Source organism: Camelina sativa, chromosome 15 (assembly GCF_030686135.1).
Source record: "Camelina sativa cultivar CO46 ecotype springtype chromosome 15, ASM3068613v1".
Taxonomy (NCBI): Eukaryota; Viridiplantae; Streptophyta; class Magnoliopsida; order Brassicales; family Brassicaceae; genus Camelina; species Camelina sativa.
The window spans coordinates 23,242,636-23,267,217 of record NC_141894.1 but is presented as its reverse complement, the minus strand read 5'-3'; the positions used below and the strand labels follow the sequence as shown (position 1 = coordinate 23,267,217).

General features: G+C 42.9%; 2 protein-coding genes across 2 annotated transcripts; both read right to left on the bottom strand.

Annotated features, from left to right (window-relative positions):
- Positions 1-1,439: 1,439 nt before the first annotated feature.
- On the bottom strand, positions 1,440-2,258 carry LOC104748650 (uncharacterized). The gene has a single exon (XM_010470258.1). It carries the CDS (start codon positions 2,256-2,258, stop codon positions 1,440-1,442), a length of 819 nt encoding a protein of 272 aa, XP_010468560.1.
- A 23-nt stretch (positions 2,259-2,281) lies between these two features.
- LOC147926968 (uncharacterized) lies at positions 2,282-2,827 on the bottom strand. The gene has a single exon (XM_087487252.1). It carries the CDS (start codon positions 2,825-2,827, stop codon positions 2,282-2,284), a length of 546 nt encoding a protein of 181 aa, XP_087343378.1.
- Positions 2,828-24,582: the final 21,755 nt, after the last annotated feature.

The following is a 24,582-nucleotide window of genomic DNA, read 5'->3' as shown; positions in this document are numbered from 1 at the left end:
GGTAGTCGGGTAGTCCCTCCCTTAGTTTTATTTTATTTTTAGAATATTTTTATAAGGGTTTTGGTTCGGTTCAAGCTTAGATTTATCGCGTCGGCGAAAGCTTGGTCGGATCGGGGCTAGCGTAGGCGTCAAGGGTAGAATGTCATTCTCGCGACATTAGGCCAAGGTGAGTTTTGGTTATGTGTGTTGCATGTGGTTGCATGTTGTTCGAAGAACGCAAGTTGACCAGCTTGTTTGTTTAATTGTTTGATGCGAACTAGAATTAAATAGGGATTTAATTGGTTGCTTGTGGATCTTTTATTTTTACTTATAGACTAGATTAGATTGAGGTTGGGTAGTATTACTTAGAATTATTAGTAATGCTCTTAGGTTGGTTGTTTGATATATTGTTTGTTGTGTTGCTTGTTGCTTGTTGCTTGTTGCTTGTTGCTTGTTGCTTGTTGTGTGCTTGCATTGCATGATTGCTTGTTGATATAGTATCGCGATGGGATAGCCGTGATGCTGGACGTTAAGTCGCATTGCTATATTATTGATTGTTTGCATTATTGTTGCTTGCATTGTGTGATTGCTTGCATTGTGTGATTGCTTGCATTATTGTTTGCTTGCATTGTCTTTATGCTTGCATTGTATGATTGCGTGTTGATATAGCATCGCGATGGTATAACTGGGATGTTGGACGGTTAGTCGCATTGCCGTTGTGCTGTCCGATTGCTATATTATTGATCGCTTGCTGGTTAGATACTAGTGTTGCATGAATAGTAGATTGTGCATGTTAGTATTGTAGCGTACTTGATGCTTCCCAGAGGCCGTAGGTTAGTAGTGTGTGCATAGTGGTTAATCCCTACACACGAACGATACGATGACTCGGAGATGACGGGGTCGCACCCTATGGCCGAGTGCTGCATGACGATGTAGCCTGAGTTACCACCACAATATGGAACTCGGAACGAGTGATAATCTGTACTTGTTTAGCCTGTGTGGCTACTTGTATAGGTTTTCACGAATTATGGGAAGGGAAGGACAATACGCAGGGCCCTAGGTTAATTGATTGAGTAGATGATTGCATGCATGTTTAATTATTGTTGCGTATACTCGTGGTAGTATACATTGTTTGTTGTTTGCATTGCTTGCTGCGTGTTGATTGTTATTTTGGGTTTTTGGGGATGGGATTGATTACATGTTAGGGGAGCCCGAACTCACTGAGTGATTAGCACTCATCCCTCACTCCCTTTTGCAGGTAACTTTAGTGGGGAGACCTTAGGGGTAGCAAAGGACGTTAGGCCAACCGGTGTAGATTTCCTTGCCTTTGTAAGATGTAGTTTTGTGTATATATTATGTAGTACTCGATTTAACATTATCAATAAAGCGATGTTTTCTTAAAACCCCGTGTCTCCCAATGATATTTCTTAGTCTAGTCCGGACTAATCACAACTCGCGCGTCACGGTACGGGTTGCAAAGCCTTAGGCCATGATTCGCGAGGAACGGGCATCTGTGGTTGGATGGCTTGGGCGATCGAATGTGTTCCGGGAACCTTGGTCGGCCGGCTGCGGGCGTTGTATACGTGATGCTTTTGGTCTGTTCTTGGCCTAGAACGGGTCGGGGGTGTTACAGCCGCTACCACATCAGATCCCACAACACAACAAGAAGCTCTAAAGAACTCCACATAATACCCATCAGGACCTGGGCACTTGTTTAAGGGAAGAGCAAAAACAGTGGTTTGGATCTCCTCCTCCGTTACATCTCTTGCTAGGCTATGCTTGTGCACCTCTGAGCAGTGAAATGAAAGGAGTTCCTCAAGGGCTTCAATAGAACAAGGAGAGTGTGGCAAATCCGTTGAGCCAAGGATTTTCTCAAAATAACATGCGGCATGTTCCTTAAGCTCTGTACTTTCATTGATTCTTCTTCCACTTTGGTCATGAAGAAAATGGATATGGTTCTTGTTAGTTCTTGCGATGACTATTTTGTGGAAGAATGCTGTGTTTCTGTCCCCAAGATGAGCCCATTTTATCCGCGATCTCTGCCTGAAAAACTTCTCCTCTGCATTACTCAGAAACTTCCATTTCTCTCGCACACGACGCTCCTCTCTAGCCAACTGATCAGTAGGGTTGGTGAGGATGGCTCTCTGAAGAATATCAAGTTTTTGTTCCTCTTTAACTCGTTGAGAGATCCCACTGAAGTGTGTTCTATTTAGCTTCCAGAGAGCTGGCTTTAATGCTTTCAGAGACTTAGCCACGCGGAACTGATTCAACCCTTCCATAGATGAGCTAGCCCAAGATCGACTTAATCAGGGTGATCCACCACATGGTGGAAGAACTGAAAAGGCCTGACAATGTGTCGGTTAAAGGCAGAAACATTGAACCAAATTGGCGTGTGATCAGATTGCTTAGGATCCATGAACTCAGCGTAAGCATCTAGGTAGGTAGTGGCCAAATGTTGATTGATAAGAGCGTGATCAATTCTTTTCGAGATAGTAGCATTATCACTGCTGTTCCACCACGAAAACAACAACCCCTTTGCCTGAGCCTCAAATAGCTCCGCATCCTGCAGAGCCAAATTCATCTCCTCCATGCCACTAAAGTCAACTTCACGTATCTGGTAGTCTGAATGGTGAGACTCACGCATGATCTGATTAAAATCTCCTAACACGGCCCACGGGTGAGAAGGCACATGTGTAGTATTATTGAGAAGAGTCAGCTCCTCCCACAACGATCGTCTCCTATTGATGGTGTTAAACAAGTAGACAAAAGACACTGTGATACTCACATTATTAGCCGGCAAGAAGACTCCACAGGTTATCATCTGAGCCGACGATTTGTAGATCACCATTGAGATACTTGGATCCCAAACCACCACAATCCTTGCATAGCTGTGTTGATCAAAGTTTCCAAAGAACTTCCATCCTGCGGGGATGGCACTTACAATTCTCCTACTGTTTACTTCTCTGACATGAGTCTCCAAAAAGCTCCAAAAAAATGCTTGCGGATATTAATCCAATCCTTAGTCGAATTCTGTCTAGAACTGCTATTCAGCCCTCTAATGTTCCATAAAAAATACATGGTATTGGGTAGTTAGTGTGATATTGTGGCCTTGCGGCCACTCTTCCAGCGTGACACCAGAATAAACAGATTCTCCTCCAACTGGATACTAGAGTTGGTACTGCTAGATGGCAATGAAACCACAATGTCCCGTGAGAGCTGCTGCGTAGTCGATTCCGGGTCCATGAGGACCAAACCCAAATCAGCTTGTTGCAGAACTTGTTCCGTTTCAGTCATTTCAACAATGTGGGATTGCTGCAAAGCAACGTCCACTTCCTTGACCACCTCTCCTGCCCTCTCCCCATTAGCCCGTGGTAGTTGTGAACTCACTACGAGGGTAGTCGGGGAAGCAGCAAGATCCAAGTCATCTATGCGGGTAGGTGTGTAATTCAAACATTGTACTCGAGTATTTGTGGCAGGTGAGGTGTTGTCGACAGAATGCACAACAGTCCTAGACCTTCCCACTCTTGAGTGAGATTCCTTCCTAGATAATCTCTCACGGCGAGAGGGTCATCCTCTACGGCTGGTGGATCTTCTAGGAATCTTTCTTCCCGTCAGAGAAGTCAAGCTACGTCTACACTCTTGTGAGTTGTGACCAAACTGATTACATACATCACACTTTGCTGGCAGCCAGTGGTAGGATACAGAAATGTCAATCTCTCTCCCATCACTAAAACCGGAGACAATACGGGTGGGTAAGTCTTTGAGGAGGTTAACTCGGGCCAGGATTTTTGCCACCTCAAAATTCTCCTTTCGAGCTGTCTCAAGAGCTAAAGCAACATGTTTACCTACAGCAGTTGCAAGCCTTCTGAGGCTTTCCCTGTTGAAGAGCAGATATGGCACCCCTCTAAGTTCAACTGTCACAATAGCAGACGAGATAGGAGGTGCATCGGGGTTAAAGTCAGGCGACCAAGGTGCGATGAACATTGGATGACCTGCAATGCTCCACATGTTCCTGCTAAGAATCGTGTCCTTGACTCTGTTATTTGTTACCTTTGGAGGAAAATTCCATCACCAATGTGGTGGACAAAAATATGAGGTCCTGTCTTGGCCCAGATCGCATTGACAACTCCAATTACTCTACCCATTGCTGGGGAAGGTCCATGAAACTGAGCAAAGATGAAGTCTTTAAAGTCAATCTTCGCAGCCTGGATATTCTCTTCTGGGATGAGCACAAATGGAACTCTAGATACATGTTGTGTTGGAGTACCAATTTCCTCCAAGCAGGAGGGGTCGCGAGGTAGACTTGTCATTACCGAAGGATGGACCTACGTCGGTGGTATGGCAAGGGTCGGCAACGACAACCACAGGGTCTCCTACAGGAACTTCACCGGAGGATGAACCTACAACGATGCGAGGAGGAGAGCTCTCAGAAGTGGAAACCAGATCTGCACAGGGCACAGAACCCGAGATGGCATCGACCATCAGATCTACCTCAAGATTTGCAGTGGTAGAAGTTGAGCAGTCCAGGGGGGATCCTGGAGTGCAGGGAGCGAGTCTACAGCAACAGAGCAGTCACCGGAGACCGGCGGAGGAGCTGGCTTGAGTTTGCCAACTAGAGCACGAGCATTCAGCCTAGCGAACTTGGAGGAGCCAGGAATGACCTGCGGAGAGCCTTTTTTCTTTTCTTGGGGGCCATGAGAAATTTCCGACCACCAGCGTGAGGCCGACATCGGGGGGGGGGGAGGGGAGAAGAGAGAAATTTAGAGAGAGAAAGCTGAGGAGTGGATCAGAGTTTCTGGATCTTATGATGCTCGATCTCATAGTAAATCCTCATACCATATATTGGTGGCCGTACTATCGGCTTTGGATGCTTGTTTCTCCTTCAGTTTGTGAATCGTGATGAGTGGAATTCGTGGCTGGTGAAGAACAAATTGGGGAGCGAAGTTTTGCGACTAATTTGGCTATATCATCTTCTCGCGTCTTCCAGAGCTAATGGATATGAAGATTTTTGGACCTCTTTTTCTTCATACTCAGAAGAAAACTGCAAAAGGTTTTGGTAAACTTCAGAGTAAAATGCTAAAATCTACTGGAATCTTCTGGCGAAAAAGGTGATTTTCTCACCGGAAAATTTTCAGATTCGATCAGATTTTCAGATTTGGTGGAAAGATGGCGTTGACTGTTGAGTCGGTCGTTTTCCACCATATTCTTGCGTTTTAACACATATCTACCACATGTTCCACTCTAAACCTAATTTCCTGTTTTGGTGTATCATTTGTATGGGTTTATGTTTGGGCTCTATATTTGGGTTATTGGACTCCAAAAATTCACATTGTATCTTTCTTGTAATATGCCCATGTTGGGTTAATCAATGAAAATGGATAGCGGACAAAAAAAAAACGGAGTCAGATCTAAAAGCAATGTATTAAGCCCGTTAAGGCCCAGAACTATAATGCCCAGTTTGTAAGATTACCTTTGTTTTGAAAAATCGGGTATCCTCAAGTTTAGAAACATAGATTGAAATTGAATAAAGGTAGAACAAGATTGTAGAGACGATTGTGCAACAAAATTCCACAAATGGAGAAGAAATTCCAAATAAAGGAATGGAGAAGAAATTCGAATCAAGAAGGAGATTGAGAAATAAAATATGAATGATTTGCATATACACCTGATTTAGGAGAAAGTGTTTTTACTTTGACATACTTTGGCTATTAGTGTACTTTTTGGTCTATTTTATACCGTTAATTCTAGACAATTTTACCTCTGCACTTTTAACAAGAAATAACTAAAGGAAGAAAATTAAATAAAATTTGAACCATCCGATTTTAATTAATAGCTTAGATCTGAGGGCTTATATTTAATCTAACAATTTGTTTTTGTTTGTTTGTTTTCTCTCTCTCTTCTCTCTCTCGAAAGCAAAGTGTTTTTTTTTTTTGTTTTTCTCTTGTAAATAGATTTTGTAGCTTTTTAGATCTTAGCAAAATTCTTTACATTTGGACAAGTTGTCTACAAATCATAAGCTGATTCTGCAATCCATGGAGACCCAACAACCATTCGCCTCCGCTCCCTGACACCTCCTCCACTCTGACTCTGACAACTTTCTCTGCTCTGATTTTCGTTAGAGTTAATTTGAGCATAAAAACCCAAAACCACTCTGATCTGCTCTGTTATGATATTTTTGCAAGGTTTATGTGTTACCCAAAACCCAAAGAAAGAGTTTTGCAAAGAGAACATAAAAAAGAGCTTAAGATGATTAGTTACAGACCTTAACTTGAAAAGAAAAATAAACACAGTTTAGTGGATATATAAATTATTTATAGGTCTCAATGGATTTATTCAAAACAAAGTAAATTATTCTAAGGTTAGTCTCTTTTCCACCACCAATTCGGAATGTGCGGCCATAACAAATATATTCATACATTAAGATTCATAATTTCCATCCAAGTCCATCCACTTAACTTTGACCACATGGTCATTTTACCCTAATTTGTCGACATATGATTGTAGGACATGAGCACATGCATGCTTTCTTCTTCTCAGTTACAAACAATTTAAGCTACCTAATATGTTTTTTGTCAGCAGCTACAAATGCTTTCTTCTGATACGATATTATTTAGTTTAGTTTGATCGCTACAAATGATAACCATATGTACATGGTAGCATGGATACCATTGGTGTTTTGTTCATTCATATTCTGTAGGTATAGTAATGTTATTGTGGGGGGAGAAATAAATAACTTAATCAAGAAAATTAAATACAACTTTTGTTTTGTTGTTTTAAGAACATGAATCGCTCCATTTTTGTATTGCTTTTAAGTTTAGCATATGTGATATGCACCAATTTGTTTAAGTTTAATAACTCTCCCAAGCATGTAATGGTTGTACTTGTGTTGACAGATTTTTATGTGACAACCTGTCCTGTGGACCCCACTAGCCTCACTGCTAGCCGCCCCAACGGACCCCAAGCTGGCCCTGCAGGGCATCGATCCTAACCCCTCCTTGGGCAAATGGAACTATTCATCCAAATCCACAGTAGGTTATTGGTGTTCCAGTCGTTCCTCGAACCCTGGTCCCCGCCCTTTAACAACCTTCCCACAGGACAAGCTGTCACCAATTGATCTGGGGAAGAATTAGATCTTGTGGTTGAATAATCTGGGATCTAGGGTTGCAACACTAGGTGGAAGAATTGAGAATTTGATGGTTGAAGAAATAGGGATCTAAGTTTTTTTTTTAATCTTTTAAATTTGAATCTAAATCCTAAACTTAAACATCTTCTCCCTCTTTGTGAAAAACATAGAAACTGAATGGGAGAAATAGAAAGAAAGAAACGACAAAGAAGATGTGTTGTTTGTGTTTGGTTAAGGGGTTATTTGGTCATTTAACTCTATCAAAATATACCACTAGCAAAAAGTATGTGTGTGTGATTAAAATGTAGAAAAGTAGGTGTAACTGCAAAAATCTCATAAAATATACCAATGAGCTACGCTGATATCCTGAAAGAGCTCCTCTGATAAAGAGCAAAGGAATCAGCACTGAAGAGGTAGAGCACCAAACTTCAAAACTCTAATTTGGAGCCGAGAAATAAAATCGAAAAACTCATTGGGGAGTGTTGAGAGTTGCAACACTCCTTGAACTCTACAAGTGTATAGAACCCCCTTCCAAGATTTATTTTCACATATTTTTCGTTCTCATGACACTCGTTTCTATCCGTCTCATCTTCATCACGTTTTCTTCCATCCCTTGTTTCATTTTCACTGCAACAACACAAGTAATTTTCATAGTTTACACAAACGTTTTACATAAAACTACTCAATATCAATAGAAACTCACAATTATCCGGACACAAATGATGAACAACCACCAAAGCATAATTTTTGACGAAAACTTACTCAATTTTGCTCTTCTTTGGCAGACGAAAACGTCGTGGTTCTCCCCCAAATTAGAACTCATCGACGAACCTTAAAATATCAATCCCACAATTCGATTTTGACTTCAGTCAAGGATTTAATTTTTCAGTTCATTTGAAAGGTTTGCTTATCAGGTCAATGGGTCACATTCGAGTTGTCTAATCGCAAATACAAAACGCGGTTAAAGTTTTTTTTCTTCTTCTAAATATATGTAAATCAACGAGATCAATCTTTAATAACCGGAATAACGTAATTTAGTAGAATCAAATTCCGGTAGGGAAGGATGAAGCCAAGTAAAGATACATCCCCACATGATTAAGGGGTTTAAAACGATATACTCCTTCTGCTTTACAAAGTTTTTACAAAGAGTGTCTTTGTCATTTTATATTTCCAAATGTACATAGAAGCATACATATATACATATATATATATAAATTTTATTTAATAGTTTTTTACTTTGTGTGAAATGTGTCGAGATGACATTCTTTATAGAACCGAGGGAGTATATTATTAATTATCACAATATTTTAACCAGCAGTACACCGCAGGACGATACATTTAAACTAAAATATAAAAATTATAAGCTGCATTTGTTTGTTAATTTTTGTTTGTTTTATTTAGTGTTTAAGGTCGCAAACTTATCATTCAGCTGTGGCATACGAGGCATAGGGACTGCCCCAGATTCGGTGATCCCTCCATGACATCTCTACATATTTCATCATAGTTGTATCTGTGCAGTTGCTAAATGAGCATAGCAAATAGGTGCATCTTTTTATATCGTTGGTGATGCTAACTTGAGAATAGGGGTAAACATTATTTATAGGCGAGAAATTAAGTTGACTATGTCCACCTTTTCAAGCAACAAATTGAATGCATTAGCAACTAATTAGGGATTTCATATTCACATAATATATATATATGGGAATATGCCAAGTTTATATTCTTAGATTAATTTTGATTGATTTTGAGCCATTAATTTGTTTCTTTATACGATTTTGTATATAGAAATTCGGGACAAAATTATATTTGAGAGTTGAATGTGGTGATTAATTAGAAAGATAGAAAATCAAATGTAGCTGATTTATAAGCTTCTCATAAATTTATATTTTAAAATCGATTATTATAAAGATTTTATAGAGATATTTAGGAGAATGAAAATGGAAAATTTTATTTCAGATTTAATATGGAGATAAATTAGGAAATCTTTGTTTTGTTAATGGAAAACTGCTGAATTAATATTTTTGTTTTATAATTTTAATTTTAAAAATATATAATTACAATGGCATTGCCTGTAAATAAGTCTCAACTCCAAGCATTCTTTGTCAAAACTGCTGTGAAATTGTTAATATAGATACACTACGTGATGTGACTACTGGACAAAACTATGTAATGGATGGACAAACGGATGGTTGGACAGACGGACGCATGAAAGAAAAGGAACGGATGGTCAGACGGATCGTAGAAAAGGAACGGATGGTCAGAACATATGGACACATCGGATATGGCATCGGGTATGACATATGGTAGGGATGTGGATAAGGACCCGAATAGTCACCCGAATAGGTGCCCGGATGTGGCATCGGGTAAAGTATCGAGTACCCCATCGGATGAGGAGCTGGGTAGGCATCAATAGACCTCGGCTATAATTATATCCAAAGGAACTACCCGACGCCCAACACGAGGAGGTGCTCGACCCTAGTTTCCTATAGTTCCTTTTGAGCCTACATTTGTTTGATCGGGTTAAGGTCTCGGGCTGTTTTTCATGCACGATCACACCATTGGGTACATGCTCGGGTTTCTCCTCATTCTTGCTCTTTTAAGGCTCCAAAGCACCTTTTTCATCCAAAATGCAACAATGCAACAATGCAACACCCTAAATAACCTAAATGTAAATATCTAAGGTTGAAGACCTAAAAATGCTAAGGTTAGGCTCTGTACAATGCATAACATGACTAAAAAAGATGCCTAAAAAGGTGTAAAATAGAGAGACACCAACACCCCCAAACTTATCTCTTGCTAGTCCTCTAGCAAGAAATTAGGAGGATGAGGTTTGAAAGTGGGGACTCAGAGTCAAAACTTTCTCATCTATTAGTTAAATTCATTGTCCAAGTTATTAACTCTAAGATGCATGGTGAAGGAGTCTACTTAAGAAGTTTCACCACCCCCTTCACAACAAAACATGATTCTACCCCTAATCTACACATGCATTCAGATCCGTCATTCTCTTGAAAAATTATTAGCATTAAACCATGAGTCAAGCAATGCATTGTCATCAAACTCATTTGGCTAGGATGAATGTGTTAGAGACAAAGGTGGTCTCTTTTTCAAAGGCTTTATCTTTTTAAAACTGGTTTCTATCAACAAAAATGGAATGAGCGTTAGGAGAATGCTAAAAGTAAGCTCCAACAGATGCATACAAGAATAGGATCCCATCTACCCAAAGGCACATATATCAATTTTGATCCTTTCTAATATACACCCAGCAAATGTCTAATTTCTACCATTTAGCTTATGCTTTTCTAAACCCATTTGTTTTTGCTAGTCTTAGGGATGGTTTTCTTAAAAATCTTTTAGTGGATTTGTATTCTTATCAAACTATGGTTTTTTTTTTTTCCAAATTCTTCACTAGATTTTTTTATTTTTATTTTTTTTATTACACTCTATTCCTAAAGACTTTTTACCTTTTTCTTCTCTCTTTTTTTTTCTTTTTAAACCAAAAACTCCCAAATTTCTGAAACAAGTTCCTACCTAATCCTATCTAGTTCGGATGATGCGAAACTAGAACTACTTAGAATCATATTCTTGTCGGCTGAAACCAAACACTTTCTACCAAGCTCAATCCGAAAATGCCTAATCACTCAAAGATAGCAGTGGCTTGAAAGTAGGGTAAGGTTAATGGTGGGGGGAACTGCTCCACTAATGGGAATCAGCTACTTGGATTAACAAGGGTAGTAAAAAGGAAAAAGATAATCCAAGTACGTGTATTGTTGTAACATCTGTGAACCAAAATCCCGGTTTGGTGATTGCACCGGTCGATGCAGAAGGTGCATCGGTCGATGCAGGTTCAGTTTTCTGCGTTTTGACTTACGTTAAATGCTGCGTTTTGGGCAAAGGGAGAAGGAAAAACCCTTAATCGTTTCTTTTGTCTCATTAGTCGACTTTGGCCGTTTTTGAGAGAACAAAAGAGAGAAAAAGTGTTCTTCGTGTTCTTGGTGATTTCGGGAGATTTGAGGCTGTTCCTATAGAGATCTGTAGCTGGGATCGTTGTAGGAGCTTCCTAGGAGCGTTTTTTTGCTTGTTTGAGGTTCAGTTTCGTCTTGGCAAAGGTAAGTGAAGGACCATGGCTTATCTAAGCTAGAGAACTCTCTAATTTGCTTGTTGTGTGTTGTTAAACTTGTTAGATCGTTATTTTGGACGTTAGGAAGCTTTCTTGTGGCTTGGGATCGAGTTTTGTGGTTGTAGGAACGAAGATCCGGCGAGAAGCTTCGGGGTAAACACGATGCTCGGTGTTGCATCGGTTGATGCATATCTTGCGTCGGTCGATGCAAGTGCGAGGACGGCGCGTAAAACCCTAGGGTTTTCGTGTTATGTCGAGCATGCGTCGGTCGATGCAGTGCGAGTGTCGAGTCGATGAAATTGCATCGAGCATCGGTCGATGCAACCCTGGGTCGGTCGATGCATCCCTATTCGGTGTCGGTCGATGCAGTGTCTTGGATTGTTATTTGTTGTTTGTTGATTGTTGTTTGATGGTTAGAGATGACTCTAATGCTTGTGTGTATAGCCCAGTAGATGGGAGGATTGCCTTACTGAGTGTTTATTAAATACTCATGCATTGCAATGTGTGTTTGTGGTGCATGTAAAGGCAAAGTGTGATCGTGTAATCCAGGCAATGAAGAGGACGATGTTCTAGGGACTCGATTGGCTGTTATCTGGCATTGCTAGGTTGCTAGAGTCGAGTCATTAGAAACATTGCTAGGTTGCTGGTTCTATGTTTTCTGATGATCGGATATTTGGTTATTGGTTATGTTATGAATATTGGTTATATATTTATTGGATATTAGTATTGTTAATCTGCTGTTGGTTGTAATTGTGGTTAGGTGGCTAGTGGGTATGGGACCACTAGTCGTAGTTTATTTATTATATTATAATTATTATTTATTATTTAAAAAAAAACGGGTCGGATCGTTTCAATTTGGTATCAGAGCCCTTACGGTTCTAGGTTTGGGTTCACTAGGCTTTGTGCTGTAGATGTTTTGATTGCATGCTTTGATTGATTATGTGAGTTAGTCAATTGTGTGTGGCATAGAGTCCTAAAACATCGTCTTCGAGCCTACTTTGTGATTCCACGGTGAGTTTATATTTATGTGTTAAGATAGAAATTTGTTTGCTTAGTCTTCTGTTCATGGTAGTGCAGATGGCTAGAGATGGTACTGTTGCTGGTCGTGGTCGTGGACGCAGACGTGGTCGTGGACGCGAACGTGGTCGTGGTAGGGGCAGAGTCCCAGAGGTTAGTGTGACCGAGGACCAGAGTGGGACAGTTGAGGGTGTTGGCGAGTCGTAGGATGTTCCGGGTGATTATGTGAGTGTGGCCAGAGGGGGCGGTGTTGATGCTTCAGTGGACGGTGGTGCTAGGGTCCCAAGTGTGGGAGTCCCAGCGGGTGGAGTCCCTGGTGTTGATTTTGCGGCTTTGCTAGCACATGTGTTAGAGCGGTTGCCAGCTGTGGTACCGGCTCAGGCTCAGGTAGTGCCACCAGTGGTGGCGAAGGAGCGGCAGCCAGTGGCTGCGGATACAGGAGCACATGGACGTTATTTGTCCATGCTCAAGGAGATGATGCGTCTCGGGACTGATCGGTGTTTGGGTGGTACAGACCCTACTGTTGCGGATGCATGGAGGACGAGTGTGGAATGTAACTTCCATACTCTGAGATGTCCTAAGGAGTTTTGGGTGGACATAGGGGTCCACCATTTGAGTGGTGATGCTCAGATGTGGTGGAGATCAGTGGCTGCTACAAGAGTGCAGAGGGAGATGATTGGGCTGACTTCGTTTTGGAGTTCAACCGCAAGTATTTTCCTAGAGAGGCTTTGGACCGCTTGGAGGTGAAGTTCCTTCAGTTGTCTTAGGGGACACGGTCAGTGCGGGAGCTGGACTTGGAGTTCAGTCGACTTCTTTGTTATTGTGGTCGGACTATTGAGCCTGAGGAGGCCCAGATCAGGAGGTTTATGAGGGCTCTTCGTCATGACTTGAGGGTCCATTGTAGAGGACGTAGTTATGCTACGCGTGCAGAGCTGGTTGAGACTGCAGCAGAGATTGAGCAGGATATCCGGGCACAGTCAGTGGTGGTTAGTCCAGCGGTTCAGCCTAGTAAGGCTCAACATCATGGAGGTTCTAGCAGGGGCGGCAAGCCTATGCAGTGAACCAAGAGGAGGTGGGAGACTATGCAGACGCAGAGTGGTGCGGGTTGCTTTAAGTGTGGGAGCAAGGATCACAGGTTTGCTAGCTGTCCCAAGAGGAGTGCTCCGATGGCAGGGGCTCGTGTATGCTATCATTGCAAGGAGCCAGGGCACATCATGCCCTTGTGTCCCAAGTTGCAGCCAGAAGCAGTGGTAGTGTTGCAGCAGGTGCAGCTTGGAGGTCAGCAGGTGGCACATATTGAGCAGGCGCCACGGGTTTACACGACTGCAGAGACTGGTGGAACCAGTGCCGGGGCGATCACAAGTATAATTTTTCATACTTAAGCTTTGTGAATTTTAGTAGGTTCAGATTTTATGTTTTTCCTATGATAAAGTGATAGGTTCTCAACACATGAGGTTTGTGTAGGGACCTTGTTGGTGGGCGGGTTTAAGTCCTGTGTTATGTTTGATTCTGGAGCTTCTCATAGCTTCATTACTCCGGAGTGTGCAGAGAGTGCGGGAATCAGAGGGGATCCCGGGGAGCGTACATGAGTTGTCAGAGTTGCGGGAAACAAGTTCCTGAGGGTTACTTGTCGAGTTAGAGGAGTTGATATTCATATCGTAGGAGAGTCGTGCCAGCGGATTTGCTTTTTAGTCCAGTGGAGTTGTATGATGTTATCTCGGAATGGATTGGTTGCATCGGCATATGGTGCATTTGGATTGCTATCGGGGTAGAGTGGAGTTTGAGCGTCCAGGAGGGAAGTTGGTTTTTTAGGGTATTAGACCGACTTTAGGGAGTCTCGTGATCTCAGCCATTCAGGTTGGGAAGATGATCGAGAAGGGCCGTGAGGCTTATTTGGTTACTATATCTATGCCAGAGTCAGTGGGGAAGTCTTTGGTTAGCGGTATTCCGGTAGTGAAGGAGTTTGAGGATGTGTTTCAGTCTTTGCACGGATTACCGCCATCTCGGTCAGATCCAACAGAGATGGCAGAGTTGAAGAAGCAGCTAGAGGATTTGTTGAGTAAGGGATTCATCCATCCTAGTGTATCACTGTGGGGAGCGCCGGTGTTGTTTGTGAAGAAGAAGGATGGGAGTTTCCGGTTGTGTATCGACTATCGGGGTTTGAACCGGGTTAATGTGAAGAACAAGTACCCTCTTCCTAGGATCGATGAGTTGTTGGATCAGTTGAGAGGTGCTACTTGGTTCTCCAAGGTAGATGAGGCAGATGTGAAGAAGACGGCTTTCAAGACGAGGTATGGGCATTATGAGTTTGTGGTGATGCCTTTCGGGTTGACTAACGCGCCAGCAACATTTATGAGATTAATGAACAGCCGTGTTTCATGAGTTTCTGGACGTGTCTGTCATCATTTTCATTGACGATATCCTGGTATATTCTAAGAGTCCTGAGGAGCATGCAGTGCATTTGAGGGCAGTTTTGGAGAAGCTGCGGGAGCAGAAGTTGTTTGCCAAGAAAAGCAAGTGCAGTTTTTGGCAGCGTCAGATGGGTTTTCTGGGTCACATTGTTTATGCAGAAGGGGTTTCTATAGATCCGGAGAAGATTCAGGCTATCAGAGATTGGCCTAGACCGCATAATGCCACAGTGATCAGGAGTTTCCTTGGTTTGGCAGGTTACTACAGGAGGTTTGTGCAGGGTTTTGCAAGTAGAGCACGCCCTATGACTAAGTTGACATGGAAGGATGTCCATGTTGTGTGGTCACAGGAGTGTGAGGAGGCCTTTCAAAGCCTTAAGGAGATGTTGACTACTACCCTTAATCATTTCTTTTGTCCCATTAGTCGACTTTGGCCGTTTTTTGAGAGAAACAAAAGAGAGAAAAAGTGTTCTTGGTGATTTATGGAGATTTGAGGCTGTTCCTGTAGAGATCTGTAGCTGGGATTGTTGTAGGAGCCTCCTAGGATCGTTGTTTTGCTTGTTTGAGGTTCAGTTTCGTCTTGGCAAAGGTAAGTGCAGGACCATAGCTTATCTAAGCTAGACTTGTTAGATTGTTATTTTGGACGTTAGGAAGCTTTCTTGTGGCTTGGGATCGAGTTTTGTGGTTGTAGGAACGAAGATCCGGCGAGAAGCTTCGGGGAAAACACGATGCTTGGCGTTGCATCCGTCGATGCATATCTTGCGTCGGTCGATGCAAGTGCGAGGACGGCGCGTAAAACCCTAGGGTTTTCGTGTTATGTCGAGCATGCGTCGGTCGATGCAGTGCGAGTGTCGGTCGACGAAAGTGCATCGAGCATCGGTCGATGCAGCCCTGTGTCAGTCGATGCATCCCCATTCAGTGTCGGTCGATGCATGTTGGTGTCGGTTGATGCAGAGTCCTGGTTTGTTATTTGTTGTTTGTTGATTGTTGTTTGATGGTTAGAGATGACTCTAATACTTGTGTGTGTAGCCTAGTAGATGGGAGGATTGCCTTACCGAGTGTTTATTAAATACTCATGCATTGCAATGTGTGTTTGTGGTGCAGGTAAAGGCAAAGTGTGATCGTGGAATCCAGGCAATGAAGAGGAGGATGTTCTAGGGACTCGATTGGATGTTGTCTGGCATTGCTAGGTTGCTAGAGTTGAGTCATTAGAAACATTGCTAGGTTGTTGGTTCTATGTTTTCTGATGACTGGATATTTGGTTATTGGTTATGTTATGAATATTAGTTATTTATATTTATTGGATATTGGTATTGTTATTCCGCTGTTGGTTGTGATTGTGGTTAGTTGGCTGTGGGTATGAGACCACTAGTCGTAGTTTATTTATTATATTATATTTATTATTTATTATTTAAAAAAAACGAGTCAAGTCGTATCAGTTGTGTTCATGAGTTTGATTTCGATGCTCTCCTCGACACTTATTAGTCAAAATTAAGTTCAAATAGGATAGGGAATGACATCAAATCACAGCATGCTTCGACTAAGTTTCAGTTGCAGGTATAAGTATTCAAGGTGTGGTTCAGTTCTACCTTTCAAACTCAATCAACAAGCTTTAAACAACTAAGAACGAGGGCATTAAATTTATCCTAGTTAGTCAGCAAGTTTACAAGGCTATAGCCATCATGATCCCCCAACGCAAATGCAAATAATCCTATATGAAACAATCTAGATTCAATCATATTATGAAAATGCAACTACATGAACACTTTTTTTTTTTTTTTAATGTTTTTCAATTTCTTTTTTGGGTTATTTTTTTGTGCAAATAGATGCAGACTCAAATGAATAAAACTAGTATACAAAAATTTGAAATAAGAAAATATGAAAATAAAACACAATGTTAAATACATTCTAGGACTCTCCCCCCAAACTTAAATTACATAGTCTCTGTGTAAATTAAAGTCTGAAAAGGTATCCACGAATCAGAAAAATGGAACAAACTAAAATGAAATGCTATTTACAATGGATGGATGAATGTGGTACCTCATGGTTTGGTGAAGAAGGAGGTAGTGGCAGCCTCCATGCTGGCCAATGTGTACCCAGGGTCGTCGCTGGCTTCAGTGGGTGACGGGGTTAACTCATCAGAGAGATCGGTAGTGCACGAACGACTTGCTCGGACCAGCATACGAGTGGTGGGTCTGGTACGGCGTCTCGTAGCTCACCGACTATGGCATCGGGTAGTATGATGGATATGTGTGGGGGAGAAGACTCGAATTGTCACTCGAGTAGCTGCTCAAAAGATGCATTAGATATGGCATCAGATATGGCATATGGTCGACAAAGAGATGAAAGAAAAACCTATCACAAGTACTCACTTCCCAATTTATTTACACAAAGATAACATTGGGACTTCCTCCTAAGTGAGCTTGTTTAAAGTCGCTGATCTTGACTTAGGGGATGGTCAGACTGGGGCAGGGTCGGTGAGGTATAAAGATGATCCCCCTTCTGTGACTTTGCTAGCCATGTATTTCTTCACCCTCTGGCCATTCACGCTAATCTCGGACCCATCTTTCCCGAGCAAGGTTATTTCTCCATAAGGCATGACTTCTTTGATTGTGAAGGGTCCTTTATGTGCATGGTTTTTGTCACTTCAATCTTTTGCCTCAAAAAGACCACACAACGGCTGCAAGTGCACAACTAATAAGTTGGAGTATTTAGGGATCAATCCCATAGAGAGAGAGTTGTTGTTTAGAGAATCCGCCGGAAGAGATGTAAGGCTGAGACTCAGTAAAAATGGGGGTTTTGGTTGTCACAGTCGTAGTAAGCGATAAACGAAACTAAAAGCAAGTAAAACTAATAAGACAAGCGTTGGGAATCAAGGGGAATCACATAGGATCAATGATCTATTTATCTAGGAAAGTTTAGGATTATTTTATTTAATTAAAACTCGGAGTGCAAAACACGAATGAACCGTTAACTTATAGATCACAAGCTAACCATCTAAGATCCCTATACTCCGAGACTCAACTTTCATAGGCAACAACGCATAGATCAAAACATTTATAACAAGTTCGATTATAATCCATGAAGTTCCATAGGTAAGTGGTATGTGCTTCCTATGACACGACACACATCTAAGCTAGGTCAAGCACACATGCAAGTTTTTGGCGACGCACACACACTTTAGATCATAGTTAGTTCATGAAGCTAACTTAAAGCATTAAGCAAAGACTTACAATTAAAGTATAGAATATACAGAATTAAAATCTAACAAACCCTAAAAATTGCCACCTAAACTAAGATCATCTCTCCCATTTGATTATCCTTTTAAACCCAACTAGAAAACTACTCTAGCATGTTTAAGGGAATCATCAAAGCAAGGTTTAAACAATTCATAAACATAAAAGAATAAATAGAGGAAAGGGTTTCAGATATTACTTCAATGATTGTCAAACAAAGTTGTAGGATCTTCTTCTTTAAAAAACTAAGAACAAAGCAAATAGAATAGAAAGAGTTGGTGGGTCTGAAAGCTTCGAGAGGGGTCTGGTCGTCGGCTGCTCCTCAGGTCGTGTCTCTTGGCTGCTCCAAAATGTGCACACTCTAAACTCTAGGTTTAGATGAGTACTTATAGGGTTTTTATAGGTTTAGGGTTTTGTAAGGGTAAAAAAGTATTTTCTTGTTGAATGCAGAACAAGGGGCGGCGTAGGAAGGTTCTGGACAATTGTGACTCCTCCGGGCTGGGCCGCCATGATTGTTACTAATCAGAGCGCCATTAAAGTCCACTTGGCTTCAAACTTATCTTCTCGTCGGTCTATAACACGTCTCGGTAAATCGGGCGTATCTTTTGGATGAATGAATGGATTGACTTTATTCCAAATCGAGGAGAAAGATGCCTTTTCCAGATTTCCATAGACATCAAGTACGTTGTAATGTGAGTTCTGTAATTTCTTCAAAACTGTCTCTAATGTAAAGCTATGAATCTTTCCTGAAACGTATTTTCCTTGTCTTTTGGTCCTTTTTGCTATAAAACCTGTAAAACCTTTTTGAAACCTAAAATACTTTATAATAGACATTAAAGCCTTGAAATCATATCAAACTATTCCTAAATGCATACTAAAACTATAGCTAAAATGGGTAAAATAATGATGTTATCAGTCCTGACCATCTCAATTTGAATTTTGAGCTTAGATTTGAACAGGAGGACTTTATCACCGGCTTTAAGATCCTTGTGCTGGATTTTCTTCTCATGAAAAGCTTTGGTTCCTTCCTTGTATATCGTGGAATTAACATATGCCTCTAATCGTATTTCATCGAGTTCATGGAGATCCATTGCCCTCCTTTCTTGGGCAATTTCGATATCCAAGTTCAGAAGCTTAGTGGCCCAGATTGCCTTATACTTCCTCTGTTTCATTATATAAGATTGCCTTATACTTCCTCTGTTCCAATTCTCGAGTCGTCCTCGCGTTGGTGTCAACCGACACCCAACCTGGTGTCGACCGACACCGATGTCGAGCATCGATTTCCTTCGATCAAAAACTCCAAATCTTGCCTCAAATCCTTTTCAATCCGCTCCATGCATTCCCAGAAGCCAAACCCAGCCAAAGTAGCCACAAAATACCATAGAGAACTCAAAGAAACAACCACATGAGCACCAAATCACAGAAAAACTAGAGATCTTAGCTTAGATAAGCCATGGTCATGCACTCACCACTTTGCAGGAAGATTCAGACCAATAGCAACGAATCCAACCCTCTTTGCAGGAATCTCACCAATCTCTCTCAAAAGCTCAACAACAATGCTTTTCTCTCTTTTCTCTCAAAAACAACAATGCGGCAGCAAAATAAACTTCCAAAACCCTTCTTGCGTCAAAACCTACTTAAATAACCCGGTTTACTGGTTTCCTAACACTAACCCGAACCAAATCGATTAAAAACTCAATCTGGTTGAGCTAGTAAACCATGGTGTCGACCGACACCACCATGGGTGTCGATCGACACCCAACCCCAAAACGCAGAGTTTTGGTTCGCGGGCGTTACAATTCTCCACCACCAATCTAGATTCGTCCTCGAATCTCGAACAACCATCAGTCAAGGATTCCCGTGCAACTGTCTCCACGGCCTGCACTCCTCTGACAGATCTACAAAAGGTCACCTCTAGGCGATAGACTCACGCTCTAGGCATTATTTGCTCTCGAATTTTGGAATTTCCATTACTCATAGGCCTAAACCTTGAGTTTTTATTGGCTCCTCATTAAACCTAAGTCTGCATGCCATAATTTTGGCTTCTCATCGCGCCTAAAACCGCATGCCATAAAATATAAGGAAAAATCCAACTCGTCTCTCGGGTTGCCACCCTACAGCGCACCGCCGGATCGTCATCCGAAGTCGATATACCAACCATATTCCCAAGCCACAAAGTCTCAGAATATAGCAGTACTAGGAGAACCTAAGTCTTCCAAGATTCGCGAGCAACCAATTTTGAACACGTCTGAGTCCTATCCCTATCCAGGTTTCCTTCCCGTGGCTCGCGTAGAACATCTCAATGCCCTACCAACCACATATCCCCTCACTCGAATACCTCATGAGCGCACAAGGATCATATATATGCCAAAGGGCCAAACAAATGTCCTAAACAGGACCACCACCAAGGCCAAACAATATGTCCTAAACAGTACCGTCACAAAGACCAGACAATTTGTCCTAAACAGGACTGCCTAAACAGGCACTATGGCTAAACAGCCCGCCACAAAGGCCGTCTGTCCCGAAGGACCGTCTGTCCCGAAGGACCGTCTGTCCCGAAGGACCGTCTGTCCCGAAGGACCGTCTGTCCCGAAGGACCGTCTGTCCCGAAGGACCGTCTGTCCCGAAGGACCGTCTGTCCCGAAGGACCGTCTGTCCCGAAGGACCGTCTGTCCCGAAGGACCGTCTGTCCCGAAGGACCGTCTGTCCCGAAGGACCGTCTGTCCCGAAGGACCGTCTGTCCCGAAGGACCGTCTGTCCCGAAGGACCGTCTGTCCCGAAGGACCGTCTGTCCCGAAGGACCGTCTGTCCCGAAGGACCGTCTGTCCCGAAGGACCGTCTGTCCCGAAGGACCGTCTGTCCCGAAGGACCGTCTGTCCCGAAGGACCGTCTGTCCCGAAGGACCGTCTGTCCCGAAGGACCGTCTGTCCCGAAGGACCGTCTGTCCCGAAGGACCGTCTGTCCCGAAGGACCGTCTGTCCCGAAGGACCGTCTGTCCCGAAGGACCGTCTGTCCCGAAGGACCGTCTGTCCCGAAGGACCGTCTGTCCCGAAGGACCGTCTGTCCCGAAGGACCGTCTGTCCCGAAGGACCGTCTGTCCCGAAGGACCGTCTGTCCCGAAGGACCGTCTGTCCCGAAGGACCGTCTGTCCCGAAGGACCGTCTGTCCCGAAGGACCGTCTGTCCCGAAGGACCGTCTGTCCCGAAGGACCGTCTGTCCCGAAGGACCGTCTGTCCCGAAGGACCGTCTGTCCCGAAGGACCGTCTGAACAGGCACTCTGGCTAAACAACCCACCACAAAGGCCACACATCTGGCTAAACAGCCCGCCACAAAGGCCACACATCTGGCTAAATAGTCTGCCACAAAGGCCACACAACTGGCTAAAAAGCCTGCCACAAAGGCCACACAACGTCTAAATAGACTGCCACACATGGCACAAAACACTCAAAAGTCCGCCACTAAGGCCACACAAGCTCATCCATGGCTCTCCACCGCTAAAATGGACAAATTCCAACTCACATAAAACTTTCCATTTTTAGCACTTTCCACTTTTGGAAACTTTCCACTTTTGGAAACTTTCCACTTTTGGAAACTTCTATTTCAGTAAACTTTCTCCAAAATCCCGCCTCACGAAAACTTTGTACCCCGAGCACCACATCATCTTGTTACTGAGTTGCACAACCAACCATCCCAAGCGAACGAGTAAAAAAGAGAGATGGGCTGGAATACTCGATTCCCGCTCCAGCCACGAATTACAGATGGGACCAGGCTAGACAAGCTCAAGTCGCGGCTTGCTTCTCATACCACCTCTTAAACCTTTCCTTCATCCTCACCTCAGGCTCCCAAGTCTGCTCCTCCACACCATCACAGTCCAAAAGGACTCTCATCAAAGGAATCTTCTTCTTCCGAAGTTCCTTGATCCTCCTCCCGAGAACCCTCACTGCTCTTGTCTCCAAAGTCATGTTAGGCTGAAGATCCTCAGGAATCTTAGCCAACACCCGCACTCCCTCACGGAGACACTTCCGGAACATTGACACATGGAAAACCTTATGGAACGCACGCATAACTTCAGGTAACTCCAGTCTATATGCCACTGGTCCAACTCGCTCAATCACTCTGAACGGACCCATATACCTCGGACTCAACTTAGTCTCAGTCAATGACCTGTTCGGACCCTGAAACATGGCCATCTTGAGTTACACTCTGTCTCCCACCTGAAACTCAAGATCTCTCCACCTCCTATCAACATAACTCCTCTGTTTATCGTGAGCCTCCTTCATGTTCAGCTTGGGAACCCGAATGTTCTGATGTGATCATGGATGGAGCTAAGGAGGATGAGCTTGTAGCTGAGCTTGAACCTGAGGAATATGTAGCTGAGCTTGAACCTGAGGAGCTTGTAGCTGAGGAACCATTGCTTGTACCTGAAAGACCAATGACTAGAGCAAAAGCTAAGAAGCTAAGGGATGCACTTAATGGGCTTATTCAAGAACTTATGGCCAAAGAGAGCATGGAAAAGCCTATTGGGGATAATGTTTATCAAGTCCAGCCCACTTTGAGCCTAATTCAAGTCCAAGAAAGCCCAAAATAATCACTTTATTTTGTGGTCAAAGAAGAGTGACGAAAATTAGAGATACATGCATCTAGAGTCACCTTGGGAAGGAAAACACCAAGAGTTGAATCTTCATTCAACTATCTATCTTTATTGTCTTTTAGTTTCAAGAATAATTAATACTTGACTTTGTTACCAAGTTTTATTTCCTATATAAACTCATGTAAGATCATTGAAACAAATATCCAACTTTTTATCAAAACCTTTTATTTTTTTTAGAGTGATTCTCTTCTGTTCTTTGTGAACAAAACTGATTGCTTTGGTGTGATTCCAACAATCAAAACCGACTACTTGGTGTGATTCCAATAGTCAAAACCCTGATCTCCTTGGTGCGAGGCTGAGAGATCCAATCCTTTTGGTGTGAGGCTGAAAGATCAAACCGGTATATCAAGAGTCTTTCCGCAACTCTTGTGCAACCATTCATTCCATCATCCTTATTCTTGAGGCGTCCTTGTCTTTAGAATCAAGGTGTATCTATCTACCAACTCAAAGGTGCCGAATCCTTGGGAGGATCATATCAAGTGGTATCAGAGCACACCTTTAAGTTTGGTAATCTATCTTTCATCTTCTTTCTTTTCACCTTCTTTCTATCTTTTCATCTTCTTTCTTTCCTTTTCATCTTTATTTACCTAATTTTGTATCCAGTCCGAAAAAAAAAAAAAAGAAGAAGAACCCGTTCTGATCAAAAAAAAAAAAAAAAAAGAACCTGTTCTGATCAAAAAAAAAAAAAAAAAAAACCGTTATATTTTATTCTATTTCGTTCTAACTTTCAAAATTATTTGTTTCCAATTCTTTTCTTCTCCATTTTGGAATCTCATTGAGTTGTATCTGTTTTGGGTGCTTTGGAAAACACATTGGGTTTGATTGGTTTCTGTTCTATTAGAACCTTTGAGAGTCACTTGAACACACTTTGGGAGTTGAGAGTAAACACTTGTGAACAAAACACTTGAGAGTAAACACTTGTGAGGAACTTTTACTTTTAACGAGTTTGTTCATTTTGCAGGTTCTTTAAATATGGCTGACGGAGAAAGTAGCAACCATGAGGAGGATGAATCCGGGAGACTTCGAAAAGTCCAGATGGAAGCTTTGTTGGGAGAGATGCGACGAATGATAAGGGTTGAGATGAATGCAGTCTATGAGTGTGACAACCCGTCCTGCGGACCCCACTAGCCCACCGCTAGCTGCCCCAACGGACCGTCCGTGGACCCTGCTAGCCCACCGCTAGCCGTCCAACAGACTCCAAGCTGGCCCTGCAGGGCATCGATCCTAACCCATCACTGTGGAAATCCACATCCACCAGTAGGTTATTGGTGCGCCAGGCGTTCCTCGAACCCTGGTCCCTCACCCTTTAACAACCTTCCCACAGGACAAGCTGTCACCAATTGATCTGCAGGGCCAGCCTATGGGGGCAACTAGCAGTGAGGCTAGTGGGGTCCACAGGACGGGTTGTCACATAAAAATCGATTTTTATGTAACAACCCATCCCGTGGACCCCACTAGCCTCACTGCTAGTCCGCTAGCCTCACTGCTAGCCGCCCAAACGGACCTCAAGCTGGCCCTGCAGGGCATCGATCCTAACCCATCACTGTGGAAATCCACATCCACCAGTAGGTTATTGGTGCGCCAGACGTTCCTCGAACCCTAGTCCTCACCCTTTAACAACCTTCCCACAGGACAAGTTGCCACCAATTGATCTGCAGGTCAATTGGTGACAGCTTGTCCTGTGCGAAGGTTGTTAAAGGGTGAGGACCAGGGTTCGAGGAACGTCTGGCGCACCAATAACCTACTGGTGGATGTGGATTTCCACAGTGATGGGTTAGGATCGATGCCCTGCAGGACCAGCTTGGGGTCCGTTTGGGCGGCTAGCAGTGAGGCTAGCGATCTAGCAGTAAGGCTAGCGGGCTAGCAGTGAGGCTAGTGGGGTCCACGGGACGGGTTGTTACAATGAGAGGTTGGACGAAGTTCAAGCAGAAGCACAACAAAGGCAACCACAAAACGTGCCTAATCAGCAGAGGAGAGTAGGAGAGGAGTTACGAATGCCAAGAGATGTAGCAGCTGAAGATTACTATAGTCGTAGTGGAAACTCATCTCAA

What these genes read in the sequence shown, in the direction of transcription:
- LOC104748650 (XM_010470258.1), bottom strand. Translation starts at nt 2,258, where the DNA reads ATGGAAGGGTTGAATCAGTTCCGCGTGGCTAAGTCTCTGAAAGCATTA.
- LOC147926968 (XM_087487252.1), bottom strand. Translation starts at nt 2,827, where the DNA reads ATGGTGATCTACAAATCGTCGGCTCAGATGATAACCTGTGGAGTCTTC.